This window comes from Garra rufa, chromosome 4 (genome assembly GCF_049309525.1).
Source record: "Garra rufa chromosome 4, GarRuf1.0, whole genome shotgun sequence".
Taxonomy (NCBI): domain Eukaryota; kingdom Metazoa; phylum Chordata; class Actinopteri; order Cypriniformes; family Cyprinidae; genus Garra; species Garra rufa.
In genome coordinates this window covers 11,280,632-11,305,347 of record NC_133364.1, presented here as the reverse complement: position 1 = coordinate 11,305,347, position 24,716 = coordinate 11,280,632, and the positions used below count along the sequence as shown (strand labels likewise).

The window sequence follows — 24,716 nt, the reverse complement described above, 5'->3', positions numbered from 1 at the left end:
TATATCATTATTTTGCTTTTTTTTATATTTAAGGAACAACAATGTGTTTTTTAATGTTTATAAAAAAATTATATCTATTTCTATTTTGCTTTTAGAGTGACTCTGTAACATTCCATGGACTATAGATTTGAAACTGTGCACTGTCCCTGTTATATAAACAAATAACTGTAATAGAATATAATAGAATAGACATGGGCATCAAAAAACAGCACATTAGCAATTAAAACTTTAATATGCCAGCACAGTTTTACCAAACAGTAGATTAAAATATCAAACAATTAGTGTTTCTCCATACATTCCTATTTTAAATTCATACATATAAAATCACTATAAAATGTTGCTCTTAAACAAAGTCACTGTAAAATCTGTGGGATTTCAAACATTCACATGCTGTTTACGGTTTTCGCTACACCGCTTGGTACAAAAAAAAAATCTAACCAATCACACAACCCAGTCTTGCAGGGGGTGCTGGGACACCCGGGACCGCTTTAGACCCACTGTGAGTCTAAACCAGGTCCACTAGGACTTAAATATAAGGCTTTATCTCCTCAAACTAAGCCCTTGATTAGAACCGGCTTCAAACCTAGTCCTGTGTTATTCCGTCATAAAAATAAGACCAGTTTTAGCATTAGTTTAAACAAAAAGATTCAATAATTCAGCTGTTAAATAACGTCTGTAAGTGGTCCGGACAGTAACTTGACTGAAAAACAAGATGGATGTGATTTTCATCATTCATTTCTCCTTCAAATATAACAGAATACAAAAAATAACGGTACATAATGGATTTTGGATAAAGCGTATATGGATATAGAAGAGGTTTTCTTGATTAATATGTCATGAAAAGGCATTGTCGGTGATTCCCGGTCTCTCTCCCAGGACGTTCAGTAGAGTCTTTGCATAGTTGAGAAGGTCTAAAGACAGTTTTTAAGGCACTGTGACGTGGAAAGGGCTTCCGGGCACCATTTCTTCTCCCCATTTGACTATCAGGATGTAGTCGCCTTTTTCTTTCACTGTGTATGTGACGTTGTACATTCGGTTGCCCATGTGTTTGACGTACACTTCCTCACAGGGAGTCTTTGGCCCGTGTACTCCTACCATTAACATGTTTGTCCCTAAAAAGACCAAATAAAAGCTGGTAAGTCATCTGTATGAGAGCATTATAGATAATATTTGTATTACTGGTTAGAAGGCTGTACCTGCTTTACTGCAGTCCACTGTGAAGGTGTTTTTCTGGCCAATGAAGGCTTTGGAGAGTCCGGCCCCCCTGGAGATCACCTTACTGGCGTCGGATGAGAATTTAGGCAGCGTAGAAAAAGATCCGGCCACTGAGGACGATTTCGTCACTGTTTCCACCAGAACCGATGAGGTTTCGTGTAGAGAGTGTCCTCCGGAGAGACGTGCACCTGGAAGAGTGGATTTCTTCTTGTTAATTTGCTTCTTTATGAAAGATGAGTTGGTGGAAAGACATTAGCTGTCTTTTTTTCCTTTCAATCAATAGTCTCAATCTCTTGTAAACAGTTTCACGCATTTTATTGTTGTCATAAACTTGTGTGGTTTCAAATAGACTCTATTATGTTGTATGATAATCCTGTTTGATCGTATAATCTCAGAACCAGATTTTTCTATTTCAACTACAATTTTCTATTATATTTTTATATGGATATTTTGATTTTTTTTTGTACTATAATATAATATAATATCATATCATATAATATCATAATATATTATATAACATAATAAACCATCAACAAATAATAATAATAATATTTAGATATTTGTTTTTAGGGTGAAATGAATATAATATAATATAATATAATATAATATAATATAATATAATATAATATAATATAATATAATATAATAAATAATAAAATAATAAAAATAATATTTAGATTTTAGTTATTATAATGAAATATAATATAATAAAGACATTAATAAATAATAATAATATTAAGATTTTTTTTTACTTTAATAGGTGTAGATTTCAAGGTGATATAATATAATATAATATAACATAATATAATATAATTTAATATAATATAATATAATAAATAATAAAATAATATTTAGATGTTTGTTTTTAGGATGAAATACAGATATTATAATATAAGACATTAATTCATAATAATATTTCAATTTTTTTTAATAGGTATGGATTTCAAGGTGCTATAATTAATATAATAAAGACGTTAAAAAATAATAATTAATAATATTTCAATTTTTGTTTTTAGAGTGAAATATAATATAATATAATATAATATAATAAAGACATTAATAAATAATATTTCGACTTTAGTTTTTTTACTTTAATAGGTGTAAACGTCATATTTAATATTTTCATATTCATAACCGTTTTAATATTTTGGATTTTGGATTATATTTTTATATGAACAATAGTTAAATGTTATATTCTGTGTTTTGGTGGCTGCCGTAGGTGGCCGTTTTTATACCTGATTTTATATTTTCTGTTTAGGGTGGAATACATATGAAAAATACCCTTTGGCTACTCTGGCACATCTACAGTAATGTTTTTTTAATGTCCACTGTTAAATTATTAAAATAAAATACATATATAATAACGTAATATAATAGGGTGGATAAAACATACACTTTGACTAGGTGTAAATCACATCTGTCTCTGTGTCTGTCCTAGAGTATATAAAGAGCATAAAAATCCTAGTGTAATGTACTGTAGTGTGTGATGTCTCACCAGAGACTTTGGCTTTGAAGGGGCTGCCCACGATATGCTGCGGTCCTCCATATTTGATGGAGATGAGGTAGCTGCCGGGGGCCATGGGAGTGTAGGTGACCTTGTATCCTTCTGGACACTCCTGACAATCCATCTTTACCTTCGATGGGCCGTCGATGGTGACTGACAGAGCTCCTGAGCCAGCGTTACACGTGTTCACAATGAAATCTGATGGTACACCTGTGATAGATCAAACAAAGCACGTGAGTTTCTGTCTTTTTTGTGTGTGTTTGTGTCTCAACACTCGTGACTGGCTGCTTGTTGGTGTTGTACTGCACCTGTAGTTCCCCCCTCCAGTCCGGGCCCAAAAGCTGTTACCATGCCTGGATCTCCAGCCTGACCAGGTTCCCCAACACGGATCTTGAAGGGACTGCCGGGGATGTGACTTCCATTGAAGCGGACATCAATGGAGTGGACGCCGTTTTCTCGTGGAATAAACCGTATGGCGTGTTTATCTGCACCAAAAACAGGCACCAGTGTTGAATAAGTTAAATTGTCTAACTATATACATAACCTCTATACTTAAACTAACACCACCATGTCTTGGAATATATATATATGTATAATAAAAATTGTTTAAAAAAAGTTATTTTACAATATAAATGCATATATATGTAGATAATATAAATAATATTATATGACCTACAAAGTAATACATAAATAACAATACCCCAAAATAACTGAACAATATAATATTAATTGTTAACAGCATTATTACATAATTAATAATATATAAAACATAAAATAATATATTACATATTTAATATATAAAACATATAAATAAATAGCAATACATACAAAAAACTAAATAATATAACAAAAATAACAAAATAATACAATATAAACTGTTTAACAACATAATATATTACATAAATTTTTATTTATAAAACATAAATAATAATACATAAAAATAACTAATACAACATAAATCGCTTAACAACATAATATATTGCAAAATTAATAATATATGAATATTGTAAAATAATATATAAAACAAATATTTGCACACACATAAAAGACGTGTGTAAATAATAATATATAGTATAATAATATTAAAATATATTAAACTATAAATAACAATGTATAAAATATTATAAAGAATTATAAAAAATGTTATTGTTAAATAAAATAATAAAATAAATAATGAATACATATTTATTTGGATAATATAAATTATAATAATATCAATAATATTATAAAAATAATTAAATAATATAAATTGTTTAAAATATTATATATGAATTACAAAACACATATTTGAAAAATACTATGCTATTTAAACAATAATATAAAAACTGTATAATATAAACAAAATAGTATAATAAAATGTTTAAACATAGTATATATGAATATTAAATTATACAACAAAAATAATAAATTTTTATATAAATATATAAATTAAATGTTTAATCAAATTTTATATGAATACTAATACATAAAACAACAAAAAAAGTTAATGTAAATATTTACAGGAAATATTTAAATAAAAAGATTAAATTAATGTATAAATGGTAAAATATGAAAATATATTAAATGATACGCACACACACATATACAGTACAGGCCAAAAATTTGGACACACCTTCTCATTCACACACATATACAGTACTGTATATTTTTCTGTTTATTAAAGTTTTTACTCTACATATGTGCAGTTTTCAGTGGGTTAGTGATATTTGTTAAATATATATATAAATTAATAAATAAATATTTTTTTAAATGGGTTTTTGTACAAAAACTGCTTTTTATGTAAAATTCACATTATAAAAGACCCACATTTCTAACTTTAATTTATGGGTATAACATGGATAATTTCACATGGTTTAGTGTAAGATTTTTGCCCATCTTTTGGAAAATCCAGTTTTAAAAGTAAAAAAAATAACTTTTACCAGTAGGTGGCTGCAGAGCTCCACTATTTGCTATTTGACCACCTGAAAGATATTTTTTCACAAGTTTTTTCAGTTGAATTCATATCTACAGTACAGACCAAAAGTTTGGACACACCTGAATGAGAAGGTGTGTCCAAACTTTTGGTCTGTACTGTATATATATATATATATATATATATATGTATGAATTAAAAAATATATATTTGAAAAATACTACATTATATAAATAATAATATATAAAATTATATAATCAAAATTAAATTAATTAAATTAATTAATTAAATGTTGAATAAAATTGCATATGAATATTAATACATAAAACAGAAATATTTTTTATACAAATACAAATTATATATTACATTTTAAACAAACTATATGTGACCCTGGACCACAAAACCAGTCTTAAGTCGCTGGGGTATATTTGTAGCAATAGCCAAAAATACATTGTATGGGTCAAAATTATTGATTTTTCTTTTATGTCAAAAATCATTAGGAAATTAAGTAAAGATCATGCTCCATGAAGAATTTTTTGTAAAATTCATACTGTAAATATATCAAAATGTAATTTGAGATTAGTAATATGCAATGTTAAGAACTTAATTTGGAGAACTTTAAAGGTGATTTTCTCAGTATTTTGATTTTTTTGCATCCTTAGATTCCAGATTTTCAAATAGATGTATCTCGGCCAAATATTGTCTTATCCTAACAAACTATACATCAATAGAAAGCTTATTTCATATGATGTATATATCTCAGTTTTGTAAAATTTAACCTTATGACTGGTTTTGTGGTCCAGGGTCACATATATGAAAATTAATAATAATCATGTCATAAAATCATATCATTTCTAGAGACAATTAGTTCCTGTTTTAACATATTTCTGTGTATGTGGCAATATGCTCACCATTGTCTAGTTCAGTAATGTAACACTCCTCCACTGCTCCAGATGGTGTGTGAACCTTAGCATCAATCGCTCCTCTCGCTCCGTTCAGCTGCACGGCAAACGAAGCCTCTTGATTCACCTTCAAACCCATCTCCTGCAGAGACAGCCACACAAATTTAGCATTTGCATTTTGAATATGATTTAATCTTCAGAAGTTTAAAGTGGAGCATGTATTCCTTTCTCGCTAAGCAAATTCACAATGGCCAACATAAGAAATGATTTGCTACTTGTCGTGCTCATTTGTCTTTCCTGAGAAACTCCTTCTTCACTTTCGTGAAGGGAACTGCAAGTACACTTGTCTCATCTGGTGATAAGCTGTGCTGTGCTCTCCATCAAGTGCTCTCACAGTCTCCGAGAGAGTGTGTTGATAAAGGAGCTGCCGTCGGCTCTCAAGAGTCCCTGAATCTCAGCCGTCCCGCTGCTACAGAGAATAACGATCCCTCTAGACTCGGTGTGTGAGTGTGTTTGATCTGGAATCACTCACCTGCAGGCTGGTGACGGTTAGTAGGCGGGCGTCATCTGACACTGATGCAATGGGAACGATGAAAGGGCTGTCTGGGATGTGTTCGTCGTTAAATTTGATTGACACCTCATAGTCACCTATAATCAAAGAAATAAATTAGGAAAAAAATGTAAATGGAAAATTTGATTACTAAAGCAAACACTTGGCTAAAATTAGCATTAGCACTTACCAGGTTCTTGTACTACATAGGCCACCCCACAGGAACCGTCCTTTCTGTCCTCAAAGGTAATCTCAGCTTTGCTGGGACCCTCAACAGCTATGGACAAACCACCAGCACCGGCTTCACGGGTCCAGATACTGAACTCAGCTAAAAATCACACCAACATTTTTTTCAATGTTCACAATATTCTAGAAAAATAAAGAGTACCTGATTTCCTGTTAGTGTTGTTTTAATATTTTTATATACTATTACTGCATTTATTAGAATTCAAAATTCATCTTCGTATTTTCATTTAGTTTAAGTATACAAAAAAAATTTCAGTTGTACATTCTAGTAATTTAATTTCAGTATTTTGTCTTAATTTTATTACAGTTGCCAAGCATGGTTATAATAGTTAATAAAAAATAAAAATAAAAAAAAAATCTGTTAGTTGCACAGGTAAAAATTCTCATTTTTTATTTAGTTTAACATTTAGTAAAACTAAAACTGAAATGAAAATTTATAAAAATTGTATGTATAAAAACTACATAAAACAAAAGCTAACACAAATGGCAAAACACTCAACTAAATATAAAAAAAATATATAAAAAACATAATATAATATAATACATACACACACACACACACACATTTAAATATGAATAATATTAAAATTAATATATAAATAATAATACAATAAAAAATAATATAAAAATAACAATATAAAATATTTAGTTACATATAGTAATAACCATATATGTAATATTCTAAAGTATTTTTATATTTTCATTTTTATTTAGTTTACGTTTTTTAAAGCACTTTTTTTAGTTTTAGTTTTATTACAGTTAGTTGCATGGATTTAATAGATAACTAAAAAAACATATAAAAATATTTCTGTTACTTTAAATAAAATAAACGCTAACTGAAATAAAATGAAATTAAATTAAAACTTTTTTTCAGCTAGGTGCCAAGGCAAAATTTCTCATTTTCGTTTAGTTTAATATTAAGTATTAAAATACATAAAACTGAAATAAAAATGTATAAAAACTATAATATAAAATATCATAATTGTTTAAAAACATATATAATTAATAAAAATATATACATACATGTGTGTAAATGTATGTATGTATAAATTTTAATAAATAAATAATAAACAAAATAATACAATAAAAATATGTTAGAAAACATAAAATAACAATTTAATATAAAATATTTTGTTATTTATATATAATAACACCAGTAACATATAACATTTTCATGTAGTTTTTTAAAGCACTTTTTTAGCTTTGTTTTTATTAGTTATGTGCATGGACATAACAGATAACTAAAATTAAAACCATAAAAACCATTTCCCTTTACTTGAAATAAAATAAAGTTAAACTAAAATAAAATATAAAGTTTTTTTTTTTTCATCTAGTTGCTAAGGCGAAATTCTCATTTCAGTTTAACATTTAGCAGTGAAACACCTTAAAATCAAATAAAAAATTATATGTATAAAAACTACATAAAACAAGTTTCTTAAATTTTAAAATATTTTTTGTCCATCTACTATTTATATTTTATTTTCTTCCAATTAACAAAAATGATTTTTAATAGTTTTAGTGAACAACAACACTGCTTCTTATCTCTTACCTGGAACTCCAGCCACACCTCTGTCCAATCCAGTACCTCCAGCCCGGACCTTATGGGCCCCTCCCTCTCCCAGGGGCCCCACGGTAAACTGGAAAGGGCTTCCGGGGACATGCTGTCCCCTGTATTTGACATTGACAGTGTGGGGGCCCATCTCCTGAGGCACAAAGCGCACACTATAGGTGCTGTCCTCTCCTTCTATGATCTCGGCGTCCTCTGTGTTGCCGCTGGGACTCGTCACCTGCGCGGTCATTTCTTGCGTACCTGATTCACCTGAAAGAGAAAAGAGAAGGGCACACGTGTGAGACATTTCACATACCATTTCAGGCATTTCTTCTATAAAAGATGATGTTTTGGCTGGGCTGCCCGCAGAGTTGAAGGCAGCTCAGATTTTCCAGCTCGGCTCTCCTGTCATAAACGTCTGCAGTGGAAAGAGTGTGCTCATTCCCGCCGAAAAACCCCATAAACACACACAAACCGTTACATCATCACACACACATGCACGATAACACAAAGAAACTTGTAAAAGCTGCAGACCTTAAAGGAATAGTTCTGTTAGCAATTACTCACCCTCAGATTAGAACATTTCGGGTGAGTTAATTCATTTAGCACCTGAAATATTCCTTTAAAGGAGAAAAAATTACAGATAATTTACTCATCCTCTTGCCATCTAAGATGTTCGTCTTTCTTCAGTTGTAAAGAAATCATGGTTTTGAGAAAAAGATTTCAGGATTTCTCTTTCCATAAAGTGGACTTCGATGGTGCCCGCGAGTTTGAACTTCCAAAATGCAGCTTCAAAGGGCTTTATATGATCCCAGCCGAGGAAGAAGGGTCTTATCTAGCGAAATAAATTTATATACTTTTTAAGGCCAAATGATCATTTTGTCTAGCTCTGCATCATCAACTCTGTGTATTCCGGTTTAAGACAGTTAGGGAATGTTGACAAACTGTCATTTTCTCCTCCAACTTTAAAATCAACCTACATCGCTGCAGAAGTTACGACCCAGTGTTTACAAAGTAAACATGCAAAGAAAATCAAATGCCCCTTTACAATGAAAGGTAAAATAGCGATGTAGGGCGATTTTAAAGTTGGAGAAGAAAATGAGATGGGAGTTTTTTGACATACCCTAATTGTCTTGAACCAGAATACCATACCATGGAGTTCATGCAGAGCTAGACAAGTTAAAAAGTATCTAAATTATAATTTTTTCACTAGATAAGACCCTTCTTCCTTGGCTGGGATCATTTGAGCCCTTTGAAGCTGCATTTAAACTGCATTTGGGAAGTTAAAACTCGAGATAATGCAAGATATAAAGTCGCAATTGTAAGGAAAAGAAGTCAGAATCGCAAGATACAAACACAATTCTGAGGAAAAAAGTCTGAATTGCGAAATATAAATTAGCAATTGTGAGAAAAAAGTCAGAATTCTGAGATACAAACAATTCCAAACAAATAATAAATTTTGAATTGCAAGAAAAACAGAATTGCGAGATACACAATTCTGAGAAAAAGTCTGAATTTCCAGACATAAACTCGCTATTATGAGAAATAAAGTCAGAATTGCGAGATATAAAGTTGCAATTGTGAGAAAAAAAAGTCAAAATTGCAAAATACAAACTGCAATTGCAATTGCAAGAAAGAAAGACAGAGTTGCAAGATACAAACACAATTGTGAGAGAAAAGTCTGAATTGCGAGATACAAACGCAATTCTGAGGAAAAAAAGTCTGAATTGCAAGATATAAATTCGCAATTCTGAGAAAAAAGTTACAATTGACAAATACAAACTCAGTTCTGAGAAAAAAGTCTGAATTGCAAGATATAGACAAGCAATTGTGAGAAAAAAAGTCAGAAATGTGAAATACAAACAACTTTGAAAAAGTCTAAATTGCCAGACAAAAAAATCGCAATTGCAAGAAAAAAAAGTCAGAATTGCAAGATACAAACACAATTGTGAGAAAAAATTTAGAATCACAAGATACAAACACAATTCTGAGGAAAAAAGTCAGAATCGCAAGATACAAACACAATTCTGAGGAAAAAAGTCTGAATTGTGAAATATAAATTAGCAATTGTGAGAAAAAAGTCAGAATTCTGAGATACAAACAATTCCAAACAAATAATACATTTTGAATTGCAAGAAAAACTGAATTGCGAGATACAAAATTATGAGAAAAAGTCTGAATTTCCAGACATAAACTCGCTATTATGAGAAATAAAGTCAGAATTGCGAGATATAAAGTTGCAATTGTGAGAAAAAAAGTCAAAATTGCAAAATACAAACTTGCAATTGCAAGAAAGAAAGACAGAATTGCAAGATACAAACACAATTGTGAGAGAAAAGTCTGAATTGCGAGATATAAATTCGCAATTCTGAGAAAAAAAGTTACAATTGAGAAATACAAACTCAGTTCTGGGGAAAAAGTCTAAATTGCCAGACAAAAAATCGCAATTGCAAGAAAAAAAAGTCAGAATTGCAAGATACAAACACAATTCTGACAAAAAAGTCAGAAAATGATCCCAGTCGAGGAAGAAGGGTCTTATCTATGCGAAACGATTGGTTATTTTCAAAAAAAAAAATCTACAATATATATACTTTTTAACCTCAAATGCTCGTCTTGTCTAGCTTTGCATGTACTCTGTGTATTCCGGTTCAAGACATTTAGGGAATGTCAAAAAACCTGAAATGTTTTCCTCAAAAAACATAATTACTTTACGACTGAAGAAAGAAAGACATAAACATCTTGGATGACAAGGGGGCGAGTACATTATCTGTAATTTTTTGTTCTGGAAGTGAACTTCTCCTTTAAACAGCAATCAACACACACAAACACACACACACACACACACACCCTCTGATTGTCGGCCCTGGACGCTGCTGAAGGTTCCCCTGCTCTCCCTGCCCAGAAATCCACCGAAAACATCTCTGAAGGGGTCGCCCCCCACCTGGGTGCTCTCTTCCACCCGCACTTCCCGTTTGGTCTCGCCCGCACGGGTCTTGCTGATCTCTGTGCGCTCGGTGCGCGTGTAGGTGTGGCTGCTGCGGGTGAAGGTACGGGTGAGCCGCTCTTGGGCCGACACCATCTGAAACCAGTTCCCTAGAGATGTGGAACCCGAAAGAGAGAGGAAGAAGGAAAGAGAAGAAGGAAGAAGAAAGGAAGCGATGAAAAGGGAGAAACAGGAAATGCATGCTTCCAAGCAGAATGGAAACACTTTGTATTCTTTTTTTTAAATCAAAACGGTTTATATTCTATACAGTTTCATACAGAAACACTCTGATTCAAGAGACAGGAAGCGACATGTCTGACAGTGGGAAACAGGTGGAAAAAGAGACAAACTGTATGTCTGAATATGCCTATAGTAGTAGGCGAAAAATAGTTTGAGATGAGTAGTATGTCAAAAATAGGCGAAATGTACCCTACTTCTGGCGAGTACGCATAAAGACTCTCCTATGAAGCCACGGAGGAGTATTTGTGAATAGCAGTGAAGTGACTCAACTGTTGCTTGTATGTCATTTTTCAGTGACAACATGGTGAATGTAGTACCTCAGAATTTCATTTATGCTACCCATATTCATACTACATCAGACATACTTTTTTAACATTCGTCGTGTAGTACCTACTTGACAGCATTTGATTTTATAAAGACTTGACACCTCATTCATTTTCTCCTCACCTGGAATCTTAAGGTTGAGATCGCAAGTGCTGCCCACTGTGGCTATAGATGGTGCTTGCCTCTTTCTGGTGATACTCTCCTTCATTCTTCCCTCACCCAGAACCTTCACTGTAAATGGACTTCCTGTGGAGCAACATAAAGTGTTTAAAAGAGTCGTCCACCTCAGAAGGAAAGCATCTTAACCAGACTTGTATGACGTATTGTATCGCAAATGATGTCTCTTATTAAAATATGTAGTCTATGTATGTCTATTTAAACATATTTTGGATTATGGGGGACAGTGCACTCTGCGTTGATGACGTCAAATGTGCCATACCTGGCACATGTTGGTCAGCGAATTTTATGTTGATGATGTAAGTTCCAGGTTCGGTTGGGCAGTAGGTCACTTTGCATGTTCCGTCGTCCACATCTGAACAGTTGATGTCAACTTTGCTGGGCCCCTCAATGGACAGACCAAGACCTCCGTAACCTGTAAAATATCGACCAGAAGCAAGTGGGTTTTATGATTAAATACAGTTCAGAGAAGTATAGCAACTACAGAGTCAATTCAGTCTTCATAAATCACAATTTTGAGAGAAAAAAGGTCAGGATAGCGAGATATAAACTCACAATTGCAAGAGAAATGTCAGAATTGCAAGATACAAACTTGCAATTTTGAGAAAAAAGTCAGAATTGTGAGATGTAAATTCGCAATTGCAAGAGAAAAAGGGATAGAAATGCACAGCTTTATAACTCGCAACTGAGAGTTTACATCTCAAAATTCTGAGGGAAAAAAAATGTATTGCGAGATATAAACTGGCAATTGTGACAAAAATTTAATTGTGAAATACAAACATGCAATTCTGAGAAAAAAGTCAGAATTGTGAGATACAAACACAATTTTGAGGAAAAAAAAGTCAGAATCGTGAGAAAAAAAAAGTTGGAATTACAAAATATGAACTTACATTGCAAGTTATCAAGGAAATTATTTTTCCCTCAGAATTGGACTTTATAACTTGCAACTGCAAGTTTATATCTCAAAATTCTGAGGGAAAAAAATGAATTGCGTGATATAAACTTGCATTTGTGACAAAAATAGTCAGAATTACTTATTTCAAACAATTCTGAGAAGAAAAGTCATAATTTTGTAAACTCACATTTGCGACAAACAAAGTCAGAATTGCGAGATAAAAACTTTCAATTTGAGAAAAAATCTGAATTGCTAGTGGTGGAAACGGGCTTCAATGTGTATGTGTACAGTGTGCATGGCATCAAATTCACATATGCGCTCAGATAACACTAAGTGTTTATGTCAAAAAGATTCTGAAGTATACTGCTCATTTACCACTGTGCTGCAAAATTTCGTTGGTGAATTTCATTAATTTTATTTGGAAATTACTGAGAGTTTTGCACAAGTGCCAAAAAGTTCCCATGCATATTTTGCTCATATTTAAGTTGGTCATACAAATTTACCATGCTGACCAATGGAAAAGTGCTTGTAAAGTAATCATGAAAAAATGCGAAATTTCACAGGCAAAACATGCAAGTGCAATTTTGTTTGTCAACAGTGTTGTGTGGCTGCACTTTAAGCACATTATGAAAGTCACAAGTTTACCAGCACTTCTGGTGTCCACGATGAACTCAGCCACTTCAAAAGTGTGTCCTTCAATCAGTCCTTTCCCAAACACCTTCACCTTACTGGCGTCTCCAATCTCAGACTGGCCCACCATGATCTTGAACGGGCTGTTGGTCACGTGCTTTCCATTTTTCTTCACGCTGACCACATGCTCACCCACTTCTTTAGGAGTGAAGGATATACCTAGAGGCAAAAAGCAGCGGGAATAAATTCTTTGTTAAATTAAAAAAAAAGACAGGCCTCTGGGTTCGGTGCTACATCAAAAGCCTTCTCTGAGCTGATAGTCGATTCTCTATGAAATCGCAGGAAGGAGCTCTTAGTCTCAAATCAGGTTTTTGGAGGCATCACCTCATCAGAAACTTTCTGTTTGATTGCTCACATCAGTCAGAGGACTAAGACTTTCTTGTTATGAGTTTATCAAGTCTCTAAAAGTGTTAATTACATTCACAATCTCACAGTCTTTCTCTTCTGGGAAAATGTGGCTAAATATTAGTGACTCATCTTGTTTGCAGGGGTGTACACAAACTTCAAATTCAAGTCCTACTTGAACCTCCTGTGGGGAAATTCAAACTTTGGGGTCTTAGTAACTGAATCCATTTAAAAATAATATGATCTGGCTTATTTATGTGCTGGCAGGCCTGATGAGTGACTTACCGATGTGGCGGTTTGGCAGTCTCTTCAGCAGACAGGGCTCCTCGTTGCCAGAAGGGGCTCTGATGCTCGCGGTCAGGGAGCTCAGGTCCGTCTCTGTGATCTTCAGTGACACGTCTGTGGCCGTGCCAACGTTCAGCTGAGACGTCCTCATGGAGTCATCACCTTCATCAAGAATGAGACAGAAATATATATGTGTGACCCTAGACTACAAAACCAATTTTTTGAGATTGAGATTTCTACATCATCCGAAAGCTGAATAAATAAGCTTCCGTTGATGTGTGGTTTGGCCGAAAATTTGGCCGAGATACAACTATTTGAAAATCTGGAATCTGAGAGTGCAAAAAAATCTAAATATTAAGAAAATCAACTTTAAAGTTGCCCAAATGAAGTTCTCAGCAATGCATGTTACTACCCAAAAAGTAAGTTTTGATATATTTATGGTAGAAATATCAAAATATCTTCACGGAACATGATCTTTACTTAATATACTAATGATTTTTGGCATAAAAGAAAAATCGATAATTTTGACCCATTCAATGTATTTTTGGCTATTGCTACAAATATACCCATGCTGCTTAAGTCTTCATAAATTCTTTATTTAACCAAAAATACAGAAAATGTTATTGCAATTTAAAATAACAATTTTCTATCTTAATATACTTCAGAATATAATTTATTTCTGTGATGCAAACCTGTGATATTTTTTCAGGACTCTTTGATGAATAAAAAGTACTGCATTTATTTAAAATACAAATATTTTCTAAAAATACTATCACTTTTTATCAATTTAACACATCCTTGCTGAATAAAAGTATTAATTTCTTTCAAAGAAAGAAAGAAAGCTTTTACTGACCCCAAATTTTGAAACGGTAGTGTATATCCTAAAAGAAGTATCACAGGTTCCCAAAAAAAAATATTAAGCAGCACAACCGTTTCCAACACTGATAATAAATCAGCATATTAGAATGACGTGTGACACTGAAGACTGGAGGAAAGATGCTGAAAATTCAGCTTCGCATCACAGGAATGCATTCTATTTTAAAGTATATTAAAATAGAAAACTGCTATTTTGAATTGCAATAATATTTCACAATATTACTGCTTTTTCTATATTTTAATCAAACAAATACAGCCTTGATTAGCAGAAATGACTTCTTTCAAAAACATTGAAATTCTTATTGATCCTAAAACCTTTGAATGGCAGTACGTGTATGTATATATATACATAACAAATATGATCCAGTTACTAAAAATAAACATTTACTGTGCGGGTGCAACCCCAGTTCCGTTGCGGAGAGCAGTGTTGTGAGGGGCAAAGTGAGAGTGAGACTGAAGGAGGGGGGAAGCAGCTGCTTCCTGTTTCTAAAAACTCTCAGGAAGTGCCTCCTACTTTTAGAAGCACTTCACAGATGTGGTTAAATTCTCCAGGTGTGACGGCACGCGCACACACATAAACACACACGGCAGCTAATTTAGTGATTTAGTGAGACATTATGGAGAGACATAACTTTGCCCTCTCTTGTTCATCCTCTCTTTCGCTCTCTCTCTCTCTCTCTCTCTCACACACACACACCCATATTTGGGCACATATAAACACCTACCTGTGATCTTGGCTGTAAAGGGGCTTCCAGCGATGTGCTTGTCATCGAACTTGACGATTATATTATAGTCTCCCGGGGCCGTTGGCAGGTAGGACACAGTGCAGGTGCCATCTTTATTATCCTTACAGCTGATCTCTGCCTTAGAGGGGCCTTCCACTGCCAAAGACAGACCACCTGAGAAGAGAAGATGAGAGAGCAGTGTGGGAAGGCAGAAGTCTAATGCGATGTGACTGTGAAGCTGCCAAGCTTGGTATGTGTGTATTACCTTCTCCAGCGTCTTTTGTGACGATTGTGAAGGTGGCGGGTTTGTTGACCATGCCGTGACTCAGACCGGGGCCGTATGCATTCACATGCCCGCTGTTAATGGCATCCACATAGAACTGAAGTGGACTTCCTGTGGGGAGATATTAAAAGAGTGTGACTTCATGTTTAAAATGATAGCATAATTATTAAATTTACAGACTTTGTTTTAATACCTGGTATGTGATTTCCATCATATTTGATGTCCATCTCATGCAGGCCCTTCTCAGTTGGGGCGTATTTGACTGTCACAGTCCCGTCTTTGTTATCAGTGATGTGGGGACGAGCAGTCTTACCAGAGGGCATACGTACCTCACCTGAAATGATAAAATGTCATCTTTTCAAATACAGAATTTCGCAGGCCTTTGTGAAAAGATGCACCTTTATTACACCTCTAATAATTAGGGGTTCAAGCGCATAGTGTTGAAGCCCAATTGTAATTGTTACAATGGCCACAGATCAGCGTTCTCCACGTAAAACTGATCGTAGAGACTTGAAACTTGGAGGGATGGTAGTAACTCTTCATTACGGACAACTTTGCCTCTAGAACCACTGCTGTCAATCAAATCGTTTGTTAAGTGATTGAGATGTAAAAACCTACTTTTGCGAACTAATCATAGGTTTTTGCTCAATCTGAAAAAAAAAACCTGCAGTACAATTTTTCTGGACACTCTAGGTCAGGGGTGTCCAACCCTGTTCCTGGAGATCTACCTAGAAAGTTCAGCTCCAACCTTGATCAAACACACCTGAACCAGCTAATTGATCATTTAGGTAGCACTTGATAATTACAGACAGCTGTGTTGGAGCAGGGCTGGAACTAAAGTCTGCAGGTAGGTAGATCTCCAGGAACAGGGTTGGACACCCCTGCTCTAGGTCAATAATTATCAAAAGAAAATGTTGAAAATTACCCTTTGGGAAGCTATAACTGGGTCGTTTAGAAGAAGGACCCTGTCCGAATTTACCCAAAAACCTATAAAGCCTAAAGGAAAACTCAAAACTTCATGAAACCTGGTAAGCACATGCGACAGGTAATTCTTAACAAGCATGCAAAGTTTTTTAGAGATTGGACCACAGCTGGCGCTATAACAGTAATCTAGAACCACTGCTGTCAATCAAATTGTTTGTTAAATGATTGAGAAGACGTAAAAAAAACTACTTTTGCAAACTAGTCATAGGTTTTTCACTCAATCTGGAGAAAAAACACTGCAGTACAATTTTCTGGACTCTCTAGGTCAATAATTATCAAAAAAAAAATGTTGACATTTACCCTTTGGGAAGCTATAATGTGGTCGTTTAGAAAAGGGCCCTGTCCGAATTTACCCAAAACCCTAAAAAAGCCTAAAGGAAAACTCAAAACATCACAACACCTGGTGAGCACATGCAACATGACTCTAAACAAGCATGCAAAGTTATAAGGAGATTGGACCACAGCTGGCGCTATAACAGTTATCTAAAACCCTTGCTGTCAATGAAATTGTTTGTTAAATAATTGAGAAGATGTAAAAAAAAACTGCTTTTGTGAACTAGTCATAGGTTTTTCACTCAATCTGGAAAAAAACACTGTAGTACAATTCTCTGCACTCTCTAGGTCAATAATTATCAAAAAAAATTGAAATGTATCCTTTGGGAAGTTATAACAGGGTTGTTTAGACAAGGGGCATGTCTGAATTTACCCAAAAACCTATAAAGCCTGAAGGAAAACTCAAAACTTCACAAAACCTGGTGAGCACATGCGGCAAGTGATTCTAAACAAGCATGCAAAGTTTTAAGAAGATCGGACATAAATGTCACAAAACATATTTACCTGTATTTGCAAAAAAGGCTTGCTACATAATGTGTTTTTGCATATGTGTTTAAATGCCTCAAAACACTTGAACCCCGGTTTGTTCAGTAATAATAACATTTGTTTAATAAGTGTTAATACCTGTAATCTCCCCTTTTTGCACAGTAAATGGAATGACCAGATTGAATGGGCGAAGCATTGGCTCCATGGCATCCACTGCTGTGACTGGTTCCTCCGTGGCCTAGAAGAAAAAGCCATTTTAGCATCACTGCACTGCTAACTCGGTACAGTGAGAAGATCTCAGTGCATGCAATGGGTTAATGACTGAAAACTGAAAAAACAGACAAAGGCGCAAACTGGTTGGGCTGGAGTGGATGAAATCAATTCATAGAAGCAGCAGCAACAAAGCACAAAAAACAACCCCTCTGCAATAGGAGCTCAACAACCGATTCATTAACTCTACGAATGCATGATCAGCCAACTAGCCATTTAATAACTTGTTGAAAAGACTTCAGCAGCAAAGCTCATGGGAAATTAAAGCAAAGGTGGATGAAATGCAAAGATGTAATGATAAAGGCGGAGGAGCAGAGAGCTTTTAGGATGTTATCTGATGACTAGGGGGTGGTGGTGTGTACCCAGTGAGGGGTGTAGCCCTGGTAGGGGGCGTAGGGCTGCTGTAACTGTAGTTTATCACACGGTTCCTCGATTATAGGGATGGTATCGGAAGCCTGGAGAAGGAGGTGGTCACATGTTTAAGGCTTCACACAACACACATGACATGCAGCTAATTCAATTCGACCCACTGAACTGGAATTGAATTGCTAAGTTAAACATCAAAAAATGTTTTGGAAGAATGATTATTTTGTAAAAACACACCATGCACTGGTAGACATATTTTGAAATTATGATCATCTGCATTTAAAAAATACAACTATAACACACACTGTCATTCAAAAGTTTGGTATCAGTAAGATTTTCAAAAAAGTTCTATTTATTTGATTAAAAATACAGAAAAAGGTGATATTATGAAATATTTTACTGTTTTCAAATAAAATTTATTTCTGTGATGCAAAGCTTAATTTTCATCAGCTATTACTCCAGTCTTCAGCGTCACATGATCCTTTAGAAATCATTCTAATATGCTGATTTACTATCATTGTTGGAGACAGTTGTGCTGCTTAATATTTTTTTGGAACCTGTGATACTTATTTTAGGATTTTTTTAATGAAAAAAAAAAGTTAAAAATAATCTTTTCTAACAAGTCTAAAAGCATGATGCTGGGTAATGATGCTGAAAATTCAGCTTTACATCACAGTTATAAATTCTATTTTAAAGTATATTAAAAAACAAAATGACATTTTTAAATTGAAATAATGTTTCACAATATAATGCAGGCTTGATGAGCAGAAAAGGCCTCTTTAAAAAAAACATTAAAAAACTTACTGATCACAAACTTTTGAACGACAATGTTTTTTACTACTGATCAAAAGTCTGGGGCCATTTCCTTTTTTCTTTTAAAGAAAGTAATATTTTGCACCAGCAAGGATGCATCAAATTGAACAAAAGTAACAGTAAAAACTTTAAAATAAAAAATAAATGTAAATTTATTTTGCGTGTTTCATTCGTGAGGAATTCTTGAACAAAATCATTGTTTCCTACAGAAAACATTAGGCAGCAACAATTATAAGAAATGTTTCTTGCACATCAAATCAACATATTAGAAAGATTTCTGAAGAATCATGTGACACTGAAGAAATTTGAAATATATACAAACAGAAAACAGTTATTTTAAATAGTAATAACAATATTTTACAATTTATATTGTATTTTTGAACAAATAAATGCAGACTTGGTAAACATAAGAAACGTAAAAAACTTAAAATATTTAACATTTTTTGAACAATAGTGTACATTCACAAACATACGCCAAATATTTAGTATCCTTATGAGTTGAAAAATCACTTCCCATAATGCATAACAACAGAAGGTGCTTACCACCACATGGAAGGGGCTGTTGGGAATATGCTCGCCTCCAAAGCGTATAGTTATGACGTATTTCCCAGGTTCTGGAGCAGTATAGTAGATATCAAAAGTCCCGTCCGCGTTCTCCACCACATCCACGTCTAGCTCTGCTCCGTCTGGAGTGGACACTTTGCAGGTGACCTTCCCCTTCCCAGCAGCCTTTGCATCCACAGTGATAACGGTCTCCTCGCCGATTTGAATAGTGGGTCCGAGCCCAGAGCCTGTCAATGGAACAGCAATCACAATAAAGCTTTTTCGCTACACTATTCAGAGTTATAGTTTGTATGCATACACACTAGGCCACTTTTTGACATTCATATCAATGACAAAGAATGGCCTAAAATGATCCTACTGTACATAAAAGGCTTGCAAAGTTCACTATAGGTAGTGTAACTGATGATGGTTTCAAAAAACGTACCCAATCCGTGTCCACCAATCGACACTAGAATTAGACAAAAACAGCTGTTAGAATTGATCATAAAGATGCATAAGATGCTGTTTCACACAAAGATGTATTGTAAAACTGACCTGTCACATGGCATTTGCTGGCATCTCCACTGGGCAGTGCATGTATACGATAGGGTGAGTATGGGATCTCATCCCCACCATATTTGATTGTAATAGTGTAGCGTCCTGTCATATCTGGGACATAGGACACGGTGTATGTTCCATCTCTGTTATCCCGAATGTTGGCTTTCTTTGGTTTTCCTTCTGGGTCCTGCAAAATGAATGAGTTCATGCAAATGAATGTGTATGTCTGTCTATATATATTCAAGCCTGCATACAAGATCTTATTTCTTAGTTGAATATGGCAAAGTTTTGCCTAGTTGTAGAAATTAATGTAATATTCATCATACAGATTAAATAGCAAGCATCTTTGACTGTTAGTCATGTAGTGGAAAACCACATCTAAATCTAATGACAGGTCAGTCCACAGAGACCACTAGGGGGCAACATTAAGGGTAACAAGTCCCCTTGACTGGTACAAAATGATCAAGTATGGCTGCTCTGGAGAAAGGTTCACTCTTACATTCAAAAACGCCACTTTTGTGCAAGACAAAGATGTTTTTGGATGCGTATGCATGTGTGCATGTGTTGGGAATACTAGTTTAGGTTTGAGTGAAGTTTTCTCCCTTCCTTTTGAGAATGGAAAGTAGTATGATTATAAAAAACAAGGATTACCCTCACGAGAAGTCACTTCTGGCACTTGTGTTATATACAGTTAAGTCAAAATTGTACATACACCTTTCAGAATCTGCTAAATGTTTTTTATTTTAGCAAAATGAGAGGGATCATACACAATGCATGTTATTTTTTGTTTAGTGTTGACTTGAATAAGATATTTCACATTTATAAAAATAACCCTGTTCAATAGTTTACATACACTTGATTCTTAATACTGTGTTGTTATCTACATGATCCACAGCTGTTTTGTTGTTGTTGTTGTTGTTGTTGTTGTTGTTGTTGTTTTTTTTTGGTTAAGTGATAGTTGTTCATGAGTCCCTTGTCCCGCTGTTCTTCAGGTCCCACAAATTCTTTGTTTTTCACCATTTTTGTGTATTTGAACCCTTTCCAACAAAAACCGTATGATTTTGAGATCAACTGAGGAACTCATGTGTAACTATTAGAGAAGGTTCAAATGCTTACTGATGCTTCAGAAGGAAAAACGATGCATTAAGAGCCAGGGGTGTGAAAACTTTTGAAGAGAATGAAGAGAATTATTTTGCCTAAATATCTTTTTTTTTTTTTTTCATTTAGTACTACCCTTCAGAAGCTACAGAAAACACTTACATGTTTCCCAGAAGACGAAATAAGTTAAATGTACCCTGATCTTCAAATGCAATAGCAATACAAAAGCTCTTAATGCGTTGTGTTTTCTTCTGGATCATCAGTGAGCATTTTAAAGCTTCTGTAATAGTCCCTCAGTTGTCCTCAGTGTGAAAAAAAATAATCTCAAAATTGCTGAGTCATTGTTGGAAAGGGTTAAAATACACAAAAATGAAAAACCAAAGAATTTGTGTGACCTGGAAGGTTTTTCTGAAGAACAGCGGGCAGTTCAACTGTTCATGACAAACAAGGGACTCATGAACAAAAAAAACAGGATAATTTCAGTAACAACACTGTATAACAAAGTCATTTTTATAAAATCAACTATCATTTTCTCTTGTGGACTATATGTAAACATATTTAATGTGAAATATCGTATTAAGGTCAGTAATAAATAAAAAATAACATGCATTTTGTATGATCCCTCTTATTTTGGTCAAATAATTAACAGATTTTGCAAGGAATGTATTCTGGAAAAATTTGAAGTGTATGAACCAAGAGGACACTAAATAAATAAATAGGCATTCTTAGGGAATAAATTCATAACTAGGGAATAAATGAAGGAGAAAAGCAGCCAAAGGAGCAGGGGAACTGGGGTAGGGAGTACAGTAGCAAGGGGACACTCCATGAGGAGGGGCTCAAGGCTAATGGGAGGGACGCCAGACATGGTGAGTTATAACAACCAGAGGAGGCCGAAAGGAGGGGCCGCCTTACACATCCTTTCCTAAGAATATGGAAGGGGATGGTGCCCTTTACAATGTGGTTCTCCCACACCCTCCTACCCCAGTCCTCCACAAACACAGAGGCCTCCTGCCTGCACCCATCCGGACCCTACAGCGACAGCAGGGAAGGGGTCAGAGGTCAGGGCAGAGGGAAGCGGAGGGGGGGACAGTGGCCGTTAAAGCACATGTGATCACCTCTGTCTCAAAACATGTCAAAAAAGAGGGCGAGTGCTGATGACACTAACCAGTATCTGTACGGTGAGAAGACCCTCGCCTGCGTCACGGGCGTCGATGGTGAACTCCACCGGCAGGCTGGCGGGAACGCCGGAAGCGTTGAGGCCGGGACCGCTGGCACGGACTTTACTGGCATCGTGAGCGGGCAACACCTTGATCTTAAATGGACTGAAAAGAGAAACAGAGTCACATACTTCTCGTTACTAAATTTCGACTCATTAATATTAAGAGTTTATTAATAGCCTAAGCAGCCTACTCACCTGCGTGGGACTTCTTGTTCTGCATATTTGACACACACGGTGTACGGTCCATCTTTAGCAGGGGTGTACATCACTGTGTGAGTGCCATCACCATTGTCTGTGATATTCACCGGCTCAGTCATCCCTAGAATAACAACACAGTTTATCTGCATGCCTGTCATCTAGTCTAGACAACTGTAAAACACTCTTGATGAATATGTCTGCAGGCTTCATATGGGCATTAGTGAATGCAAATCCAGGACTTTTTACAGCACCAGTATATCATTTTCAAGGGCATCATAACTATGACTATGATCTTTGTGTCCTTTGTGTCCTCACTTACAGTCATGAATCACCTAAATATGAATTGCATTTCTAATGTACATACTACTGTTCAATTAAAAGTCTATTATGCTCACCAAGGCTTTATTTATTTAATCAAAAATGCTTTAATAGTGTGAAATAATATTACAATTTAAATAACTGTTTTCTATTTTAACATATTTTAAAATCGTTTGTGTCACATGATCCTTCAGAAATCATTTTAATATGCTGATTTGGTGTTCAAGAATCATTTCTTTTTATTATTTATGCTGAATAGCAGTTGTGCTCCTTAATGTTTTTGTAGAAACTTTGAAACATTATTTAAGACTCTTTTTTTAAAATAGAAAATTCAAAGAACAGCTTTTGAATGTGTCTTTCATTACTTCAGGGTTAGGGTTTATAAATGTCTTTACTTTCACTTTTGATCAATTTAATCCTTCTTTTCTAAATAAAGTATTAATTTCTTTAAAATTCTAAAAGTTTAATGGATGTAATACATTGCACTTTTTGACTAAATCTATTTATTCAATTCAAAAGCCACCAAAGTTGCATTAAAACATACAAATGTAAAAATTTAAAGTGATTAAATCTTTAAATCCTTACATTCTGAAAGACAAACACTGCTAAATCACTAACAATTTATAGATATTAAGTATCAATGTGCATTTAAACCTCTTCAGGTTTGCTAAACACATACACTACCAGTCAATTTTTTTTAACAGTAGGATTTTTTATGTTTTTTAAAGAAGTCTCTTCTGCTCACCAAGCCTGCATTTATTTGATCCAAGTGCAGTAAAATGTTGAAATATTTTTACCATTTAAAATAACTGTTATATTTTAAAATGTAATTTATTCCTGTTCTTTCAAAGCTGATTATTTAGCATAATTATTCCAGTCACATGATCCTTCAGAAATCATTCTAATATTTTGATTTGCTGCTCAAAACAATTATTTTTATTATGTTAAAAACAGCTGAGTAGAATTTTTTTCAGGTTTCTTTGATTAATAGAACGTTCAGAAGAACAGGATTTATCTAAAATAGAAATTATTATAAATGTTTAAATGTATAAATGTCTTTATTATCACTTTTGATCAAGTTAAAGCATCCTTGCTAAACAAAAGTATTAATTTCCATAATTTTTTACTAATGACAAATAAGCAAATCAGCATATTAGAATGATTTCCAAAGACTGATGTAATAATGCTTAAAATTTAGCATTTTTAAATATTTTCAAATAGAAAGGGGTTGTTTTAAATAGTACAAATATTTCACAATATTACTGCTTTTGCTGCATTTTAGATCAAATAAGTTGGTGAGCAGAAGAGACTTTAAAAAAAAACATTAAAACTATTACTGTTCAAAGAATTTTGACTGGTAGTGTGCACATATTCTGTTTACATTTTCAGTCAGTCTTCCTAGTATTCTAGCACTTACATTTCTTAAACCTGAAATGCACTTACACTACTTGTCCAAACTGTCTGCATTTTTCCAGTCTATTTTTACCTGTAGGTCCATACAGCAGCACCTCCAACGGGGCGAGTCCAGCTTTGCTGCAGTCCACAGTGAAGGTTTGAGGAACGTGGGCTCTTACTCCACTTCCCAGACCAGGACCAGAACACTTCACCTTACTAGGATCCACCAGCTCCCTCACAGGCACCCTGAATGGACTACCTAAAACCCAAAGAAATCGTACGGTTACAGCTTTCCTTCGTAAAATGCTAAAACAGACTCTGAGGTACGAAATATTCAAGCATTAAATCAAACTGTCGTGATTATTTGCTTCCAAATGTCTTAACACGCTCATATTCTCAAACTGCTGAAATTCAATGTCAATGCATAATTAGTG

General features: G+C 34.3%; 1 protein-coding gene across 3 annotated transcripts in view; it reads right to left on the bottom strand.

Annotated features, from left to right (window-relative positions):
• Positions 1 to 209: 209 nt before the first annotated feature.
• Positions 210 to 24,716, bottom strand: part of flncb (filamin C, gamma b (actin binding protein 280)) — an 80,949-nt gene continuing 56,442 nt past the window's right edge. The window contains exons 26-49 of one of the 3 annotated variants that reach the window (XM_073838642.1): positions 24,374 to 24,541; positions 22,567 to 22,690; positions 22,318 to 22,474; positions 20,052 to 20,241; positions 19,942 to 19,965; positions 19,497 to 19,744; positions 18,137 to 18,229; positions 17,643 to 17,742; positions 15,895 to 16,035; positions 15,684 to 15,812; positions 15,419 to 15,592; positions 13,818 to 13,979; positions 13,143 to 13,346; positions 11,865 to 12,017; positions 11,549 to 11,671; positions 10,726 to 10,971; positions 7,879 to 8,148; positions 6,274 to 6,411; positions 6,066 to 6,181; positions 5,543 to 5,675; positions 3,028 to 3,204; positions 2,711 to 2,929; positions 1,197 to 1,403; positions 210 to 1,112 (exon numbers count right to left, since the gene is read on the bottom strand). In XM_073838642.1, the coding sequence (XP_073694743.1) occupies positions 925 to 1,112; positions 1,197 to 1,403; positions 2,711 to 2,929; positions 3,028 to 3,204; positions 5,543 to 5,675; positions 6,066 to 6,181; positions 6,274 to 6,411; positions 7,879 to 8,148; positions 10,726 to 10,971; positions 11,549 to 11,671; positions 11,865 to 12,017; positions 13,143 to 13,346; positions 13,818 to 13,979; positions 15,419 to 15,592; positions 15,684 to 15,812; positions 15,895 to 16,035; positions 17,643 to 17,742; positions 18,137 to 18,229; positions 19,497 to 19,744; positions 19,942 to 19,965; positions 20,052 to 20,241; positions 22,318 to 22,474; positions 22,567 to 22,690; positions 24,374 to 24,541 (3,884 nt within the window). In that variant the 3' untranslated portion in view covers positions 210 to 924. The remainder of the gene's footprint in view (positions 1,113 to 1,196; positions 1,404 to 2,710; positions 2,930 to 3,027; positions 3,205 to 5,542; positions 5,676 to 6,065; positions 6,182 to 6,273; positions 6,412 to 7,878; positions 8,149 to 10,725; positions 10,972 to 11,548; positions 11,672 to 11,864; positions 12,018 to 13,142; positions 13,347 to 13,817; positions 13,980 to 15,418; positions 15,593 to 15,683; positions 15,813 to 15,894; positions 16,036 to 17,642; positions 17,743 to 18,136; positions 18,230 to 19,496; positions 19,745 to 19,941; positions 19,966 to 20,051; positions 20,242 to 22,317; positions 22,475 to 22,566; positions 22,691 to 24,373; positions 24,542 to 24,716) is intronic. The other 2 variants (XM_073838644.1, XM_073838643.1) reach the window with 2 other exon arrangements.